Source organism: Dinoponera quadriceps, unplaced genomic scaffold, assembly GCF_001313825.1.
Source record: "Dinoponera quadriceps isolate SergipeBrazil2010 unplaced genomic scaffold, ASM131382v1 scaffold2110, whole genome shotgun sequence".
NCBI classification, from domain to species: domain Eukaryota; kingdom Metazoa; phylum Arthropoda; class Insecta; order Hymenoptera; family Formicidae; genus Dinoponera; species Dinoponera quadriceps.
Genome location: NW_014556168.1, coordinates 1 through 8,396, shown reverse-complemented (window position 1 = coordinate 8,396; position 8,396 = coordinate 1). Strand labels below are relative to the sequence as shown.

The 8,396-nt window shown below is 41.4% G+C and overlaps 2 protein-coding genes across 2 annotated transcripts; one reads left to right on the top strand and one right to left on the bottom strand.

Moving 5' to 3' along the window:
- Positions 1 to 491: 491 nt before the first annotated feature.
- LOC106747080 (enhancer of split m7 protein-like) lies at positions 492 to 2,360 on the top strand. The gene is made up of 2 exons (XM_014624357.1): positions 492 to 777; positions 1,008 to 2,360. The coding sequence occupies exons 1-2, from the start codon at positions 703 to 705 to the stop codon at positions 1,557 to 1,559; spliced, it is 627 nt and encodes a 208-aa protein (XP_014479843.1). The 5' UTR covers positions 492 to 702; the 3' UTR covers positions 1,560 to 2,360.
- A 4,459-nt stretch (positions 2,361 to 6,819) lies between these two features.
- LOC106747053 (fatty-acid amide hydrolase 2-B-like) lies at positions 6,820 to 8,390 on the bottom strand. The gene is made up of 2 exons (XM_014624300.1): positions 8,038 to 8,390; positions 6,820 to 7,632 (listed from the first exon to the last, which is right to left on the bottom strand). The coding sequence occupies exons 1-2, from the start codon at positions 8,371 to 8,373 to the stop codon at positions 7,525 to 7,527; spliced, it is 444 nt and encodes a 147-aa protein (XP_014479786.1). The 5' UTR covers positions 8,374 to 8,390; the 3' UTR covers positions 6,820 to 7,524.
- Between the last annotated feature and the right edge of the window lie 6 nt (positions 8,391 to 8,396).

Sequence of the window (8,396 nt, the reverse complement as noted above, 5' to 3'; positions counted from 1 at the left end):
TGAGACAAAGAAAGCCGGCTCTCTATTTTGCCCGAAGACAAGGAAAGTACGCCTAGTCCTTCCGTATAAGCGCTCGAGGAAATACCGCGCCAATGCGAGCGAGAGACAGAGATGGATGACTGGACGGACGGATAGATAGGTAGATGAAACAGAGAGAGAGGGAGAGAGAGACTACGATTACAAGCCACGCATACCGTGGCACGACCACTCGTCGACAATCAGCCGAGGTAGGGAACATCGACTCCGCGGCTAGGTGCAACAAGGACGAAGGAACGGTGACGATGGCTTGGTGTGGGCGCGTGTCTGGCAGCTGCCGCTTACAGGTGGTGTGCTTGCTTGGGAACCAACCTCTACGGACCGTTCCCACGGAAGGCCTGTCCCCCACCATGCGGCCCGACGTGCCCCTTCGTCTCCCCCCGCCGGGGACCCACGGCCTATATAAGTCTCAGCCTCGCCCGACCGCCACCACAATCACGCTGTTCCTTCACGAAGGTCGAGCTGGAAACGCGTATTTCTAGAACACACGTTTCCTTCCGCCCAACCGTACGTGAATCGCCACAGCGACGATTCAAGTTCGACGAACCGGTGTGTGACGAGGAGATAAAGGTTGTCGCGTTCGCGACAAGCTATTGCATCGTTGTCAGTGAAGTTTTGACTGTGCCGCGCAAGAAGCCGCCGGGGAAGAAGAAAAAAGGATTAACCATGCAGATGCACGAACAGATCATCGTGGTCGAAGGCCAAGAGCAGCCGATCTCCAGGACGTATCAGTATCGGAAGGTGAGTCTCTTCGGCATCACGTTATCGCGTTATCTTATCATTCTCAATCGTCGCGTAAACTCGGAGCTATCTCGCTGCCGCTTGGTTGCACGTTCAATTAATTAATTAATTAACTAAACGAATTCAATTCAGTAACTTCCTCTTTTCGGAAAACGACGTCTTTAACAGATTTCACCGACTACCGTAAGTCAAACGCAACGTTGATTACAATCGTGCCTTCCGATTGATAGGTGATGAAGCCGATGCTAGAACGCAAACGCCGAGCGCGCATCAACCGCTGCCTGGACGAGCTGAAGGAGCTGATGGTGACCGCGCTAGCCGGGGACGGCGAGAACGTCGCGAAGCTGGAGAAGGCCGATATCCTGGAGCTGACGGTGCGTCACTTGCACAAACTCCAACGCCAGCAGCGTCTCTCGGCGAACCCGGTGATCGACGCCGATCGCTTCCGGGCCGGCTACACGCACTGTGCGAACGAGGTCAGCCGTTGCTTGGCCGCCACTCCCGGCGTCGACGTCGCCCTCGGCACCAAGCTGATGACACACCTCGGCCATAAGCTCAACTCCATGGACAAGACCGGGCCGTTGACCATTCACGTGGCCGCGCCGCAATCCTCGCCGTCCTCCGCCAGCGAGCTCAGCTCCGACGAGTACGCGATGCCGCTCACACCGGCATCGAGCCAACCGTCGCCAGTGCGAACCGACATCGAAGCCGCCGTCTCCCAGAGCCACCAGGGCCTCCTGCAGGTAGCCAAGCCTAACGAGCCTATCTGGCGACCCTGGTAAAACCCGTCGCAGCCGAATCAGACAACACCAACCCTCAGAAACCGGTGTAAGGGTGAAAACTCCCGAAGGACCATGAAGTTCGTCACCGGTGTTTTTGCAATCTCGTCTGTGATCTGAACGGATGACCGCTCGTGAATGAATACGATCAGAAGCATTCCGAGCAGAAATAAAGAGAGAAAGCCGGCAGCAGCATGAAGAAATGGAAGAAGGAGAGGAGAAAAAAGACATATAGGCTTAAGGAGTTCCATTTGCTCAAAGACACCACGGAGTAACGATGCACCGATGACGCGGACGTCAAGCTCTTCCGTTTCGGCCTTTCGGCTTTCGTACTCTCAACATCATCGTCAACGTTCCGCGACAACAGTCGGAAGCACTGGGATCTCGATACGTAATATTTTCTTCTCGCGGCCCCGCGCGGTTGAAGCTTTAATTTACTCGACAGTTAGATATATTTTCTATTGTTTATTTCATACTTTTATCGAGGATTTTTTTTTTTTATTATTTTGTCCGTACGGCGCGCGAGTATGGCGATCGGCGACGCGGAGTCGCATCCGGTCGTCGCTCGCCGATTACGTTGTTGTATATGAATCTCTCCACCGGTCAGCAAAAAAATCGCACACAAGGGACCAAGGATAACGGTAATCCTTCGAGACGACAATTTCAACGATTTCGGAAGCGCGCGCCCGTCATTACCGACCGCGTGAATACATGACCGAGCGGAGGATCTTGTGATAGAGAAACGTGTACCTGTGATATTTACTGTAGTAGGCGTAGAGAACGCTAGATTTTTAATAAATATGTTTCATATCAGCAGCACCTTATTCCGCAGAACCCACCCGAAATGTCGTAAACTAGAATATCGGCTCGCATTACCAAATGATACATTATCTTATGAATGACGCATTCCTTTGAAATTCACTTCGCACACATCTCAGATAAGAACTTTCACGGCCAATTCGACATCCGGCTGAATGAATTTCTCGACAAACGCGGAAGAAGAAAAACCAGGCTCGACTGTTCTCTCGCAAAAGTTTAACATATTCCGCAAGTACCCGCGCATAAGGAAGCCTTTGCGAATTGACCCAGTTATTAAGTAATTAAGATTACGCAAGTATTCAAGAATTTACCTTAGATTTTAGACATTTACCTTAGATGCTCCTTCCTGGTATTCCTGTGGCTTATTCCTTCCTTGGCTCTTGCGACCGCTCCCACCTGTAAACACGCAATGTATACGTTAATTCTCTCTGTAGGCAATGTTAATGACAATAATAGAGCAGCTTAATTCGAATAATCCGTGCTAATAGTGGCACATTGCATATGAATGAATATGAATGTAATGACTATTTATGCTCGTTTTTGTTACCATAATTTAAATTTAATCGACGATTAACTCAATGGAATTTACTAATCGCATTAATCAGTTCGACTAATTGCGATTTACCAATCTGATTATGATAATCATGACGATAGAAACGAGCATTAATCTATCGCATTCTGATTAAAATTTGTCATAGTGTAACTTGTTCGAACGTGTTTATGGCGCTTTTGTAGCTATACTCTTTCTCTCTCTCTCTCTCTCTCTCTCTCTAAAATTATCTACCTTCCTCTTTCTCTCTCGGTTTGTTGACAACCACGAAAATGCATCGAATACGAAAGTTTAAGTTTGATAATACGTATCCTTTACGGGGAAATATTGCTGGCCAGTAATAAATTACTGATGCTTAATAGTTTTATTATCGTGCGAGTAATAAAATTGCTGATTAACAGTAATTCATCAATGGCCGCCTTATCATAGCCAGTGATACTTTTCTGTAAGAGTTGGACATATTTAACAAATCGTTTTTCATTTCGCATTTACCTCGCTTCGTTATGGCGACGACAAGTGTGGCGATAAAAAAAACGGCTTCTCCAGGACGAAGGGGTTAAATGGGAATACAGCGTCAATTACTTCGCGACACGTTCGATCTGCCACAGTTCACGCGAACGTTTACGTGTAAATCGGCTGATATCGGCCGAATTGAGATGCAAATGGCGCGTGTACGCGAAATACTAGCGCAAATGTCGACTGAGATCTAACAGCTTACCGTAGTTTAACAGTTTCAGTTTTTATACATCGGCAGCCATCGGCCTAACTGACTGATCCGCGTCACTGCGCGCGCACTAGTCGGAATTTGCGCGCGAGTCCCGAAAACTCATCGCGTTCAACGAAACGGACAAAAAGTTTACCATAAAGGATCACGGACCGAGCTAACGACAGTAATCATTTCCGAGAAAACGTTCTCGGTTTCTTGCCCCAAGCCATATCGTCTCTCTCTCTCTCTCTCTCTCTCTCCCTCTTTCTCTCTCTCTCTCTTTCACGATACCACCAGATGCATCGGAGACGCGAGACGTTCCGTTTCACGATGTCGTTAACCTTCGTGCTCGGATTTGCAACGGAAGATCACGTTGGTCGATTCCGTTTCAAGTCGACATTAATTGGTCGACTCGAAGTAGCAGATCGATCGGGCAGGATCGAGTCTGCCTTCAGATCCGGCTTTGATGACCAGCGTATGAGCAGATTCAAATTTCCGATCACCGAGAAAGAGAGAGAGAGAGAGAGGAAGAGAGAAACGAATCGTCGGATTTTAGGTTAGCGTCCGACGAAATCAAAACAAGACGTCTTGTGTGTTCACCCGGAACATATCGCGAAACATAGGACAACTGCTGAGTGAACGTCAACCTTACCGGTCATGCGAAACGAGTATCAAGGTTAACCGGCGACCCGAGAAACTGTTATGAGAGAGCGTCAGCGCGACGACGCACGTGCTTAGCGTCTTGTAAATAGCACCGCACTCGGACGCGAATAGTCGCTGATACCGGCGCCCTGACGGCTGCAGGATGTCGCACGGGATGCACAAGTTACGTCGAACACACGGCCGTCAGATCGGGAAACGAGGAAAAATCATCACACGCTCGATTATACTCACTTTTCCAACGGCAAACCGCCAACCCAGCTATAACACGTGCTGTCACGACGATCACTGCGAGATGGTGGCGACACACCGCCATTACGTGAACTCTCATGATTAATCGGTGGTTGCCCACGCTCGACCAATCAGGTTTCTATCTTAGCCGGCCTCGGCTTGGCATGTTACAGATGACGCGTTCGCACCTTTTACCGGAAAAATCCTCCGATATTTCACATCTCTCTGCATCTGTGCTATCACGTTTGCGTTCATTATGAATATTTTTAAATTGAATCGAACTTCTCAATCGTTTTCGGGTTCAAACGCCGAGCTCGTGCTGATTTGCTAATGAGAACTAAAATTGTCTCGATAAAAGATAAAACGCTATTCATTGGCTGTTGATTTCGTACAAATCAATCATTTTTACTTATTAATAATATTTTACGTTCACCAAACTGAAAATATTAGTCTATTTAGTGATATATCTTGTCAACTATTTTTAATTAGTTTTGTCCACATTCAACCAATCAGATTTCTGCTTTATACCCACACAGCTACGATATTTCTTTGTTATCTATTTACGTTATCTTTTAAATTATAAATTGTTCAATTTATTGTACCCAAGGAATAATACTTGTAAGAAGATACGATCCAAACAAGTATAAAGCTTGGTCTACAATGTGTTCTTTGTGTCTTGTTTCCTTAAGCCTGATTTACAATGTACTTTTTGTTTCTTATTTCTTGCTTTCAATCTCTTTTCCATGAGTAAATAAAAGTTATAAAAAAAAGATAGAAAGCAAAAAACAAGACATAAGAATATATTATAGAGCTTTAAAATTTAACGAACTCCGATAAACGCAAGCGACAAGCGACAAAATTGTCGGTAAAACAGTGCGTCAAGAAATAAAGAGACAAGAAGTAAAAAGCAAGAAACAAGACGCAAAGAGCACATTGTAAATCAGGCTTAGAGGCTTAGTTAAAAACAACATGAAATAATTAAATAATTTTCAGTGACATCTAACGAATAAAAGCTCGTTCGTTCAAAAATTTGCGTCTTATATAAAAGAAGGTTCGAGTCTTGTCTAAATATTCCTTTATTACACTTCAGACTTTTTAGGCTCATATCAGACTATGGATTAGGATTGAAATTGGATTGAAATTTGATGAATCAAAACAAAATTTACTAAACTCAAGTTTAGTTAAATTTGCTCTGATTGGTTGAACTTCAATCTCAATCTTAATACGTAGTCTGATACGAACATTACGGTTATTAGTTCTAGAAGCTAATTTGTGGAGGTCATAAAGCCCGCATCTGATTATGAATTGGAGATAGAGATTGGATTGAAATTTGACCAATCGGTGCAAAGCTCACTAAATTTCACTAAATTTAAATTCAGTTAACTTTGCACTGATTGGCTAAATTCAGTTGAATAACAATCCCTAATTCATAATCTGATACGGTCAATTTTCATACTACTTAAATATTAAGGAGAATTCACACATTGAAAAAAAATCAGATGAGTTTTTCCTATGGCCAAATTTATCGTCACTTTCCTCTTATCAACAATTTTGCTTTAAGACATAAGCAGTAATCAAATTGACCAACCATAGTTGTTTATTAGAAGTAATTTATTACAATGCCGCTAGGCCCTATTACTTATAATAATTATGTAACTGTTACTTGGTGTTTGCTGAGAGTAATATGTGAGTGATAGTAATGAAGAATTACGCAACGATAACGTTACGATGAACTAGTGTAGTTAAAAATTACAGAATAGACCTGTACTGATGATATATTCAAATGTATGTTAATACCACGCCTGCTGCTACCTTTTTGTCCTTGACTAAATAATAGTAAAACACATTATAGAAAAAACAAAAACGTCAGATGTAAAAACTCCGCAAAACAGGTTTTTAATTTATGAGCGCACGGGAAGCAATAAGCTAGCTCGTGCGTTGTTGAAAACTAAACTAACAGACTTTTGCTTAAATGCAATATGATGTGCTCTTGAGGGACTCCATCAAATTTGTTTACATCTTTTTTATTTTCATATTGATTATTAATATATTGCATGTATTGCAAACGATTTTATTTTACATCTGTCGCCAAAATATTATTAGTAAATAAATTTTATTACCAACATCTTTTCTACTCTTATTTTATTATACATATGTATAATCATATAAATGTATATAATAAATTATATATGATTACATGCAAATATATATATTTTAATATATAATTACATATAATTTTATATAATATAATTTTTATATAATTTTATATAATTTTATATAAATTTTATATAATCACATATATACTGGGTGTTTGGTATGTTTCGTACAACCGTTTGTGTACAGATAGAAAGGATTAAACTGAGCAGAAAAGTCCTCTACCGTTTCATAAACAAACGCAAAATTTCGAGTTATTAATGCATAAGAATGGTCATGCATAGAGGTTTCTTTAATTAAAGACTGAAAAATTTGTTATTTGCAAAATTATAATGTTTCTTGTTCTGAATGGCCTACAAGTACATGACAGCTGTTGTACCTAGCGGCAGACTTCAGTATATTGAACCTAGCGACAGACATCAGTATATTGAACCTTGAACTTCGAATCTTAAATTTATCGTTAGGTACAACAAATGACGCAAAGTTGCGTGCAACAAAGAAACACGCCTCTCGCTATAAATTGATACTCATTGTTGCTAAATCTAAAGAAACAAGTCATTATTCTTTAAATACAATGTAGCTTACCGCTTCCTGTGCGCTCATTAGCTCATACAAATGAAATTAATTCTTTATTAACTATTACGAATTTTGCAACATGGTACATAAATTTTCTGCTCAGTTTTACTCATCTCACTTGCGCACCACGACAACCGACAAAAGTTTCTGTACATTTTGATATATGGACATATTCTATACATAATGATATAAAAAAAGTTTTTTAACGGGTATCTGTATATTTACCGAACAGTAGATATGAAAGATAAGTAAGTTAAAAAATCGACAATGTCTTAATTGTTCGTAGCTGATATCGAAGGTGGTACCCAACCACCGAAGGCCGTCTCTAACTCCTTTGCAACAGCCAAACAGAGACGGTCCTGATATGGCGCAGCTATCACCTAAAATTTTTTAATATGTCGTTCAATGAATAATTTACTTTTAATTATTTTCAGACAACTTTACTAGCATATGAAATTATGAATAAATAAAAATAAATGTCCGAAAAATTTCTATCTTCCCAGACATACATTAATCCTTTGAAAACGAGAGATATGCGCAGGCCATCTTCACGCTGTTTGATCAATTACAATTGCCGTCGATAACTAATATCTCATGTATAAAAGTTAGAACATTTATGCGTATTCATCCTGTATTTCAGTACTACCAGGCACATATTTTCCTTTCTTATTTCCCTAAGTTACGGGAATAATTTCAAATAAATTCAAATCGAAACGCGAACTCATCCCAAGAAGATTAAGATATTTTAAACATCTTCTTTGAGATACCAAGTTCAATTTATTTACCTGAAGACCCATGGGCATTCCCTTGCTGTTGAGCCCCATTGGTATTTGCACTGCAGGGAAGCCGAGGACATTAACCAAAGAGGAGTACAAGACGATGTTTGGTAGTTCACCGAAAGCCAGTTCAGGAAAAGGTGCTGTGTTTCGGAAAGTTGGATAAATTAACACTCCATTTTTTCCCAATAGTTTCTGCAACTTCTGTTGAAATTCCTTAAACCCCTGTGAATAGTAACGTAACATCTCTTTTCCCGAGTATATCCTATGACCGACATGATCTAAAAGCGCGACATATAGTAAAGACATCGTGTGATGTGATTGCCCGAATATAGCTTTTATCATTTCCACTATAGGATTCTTTCGAA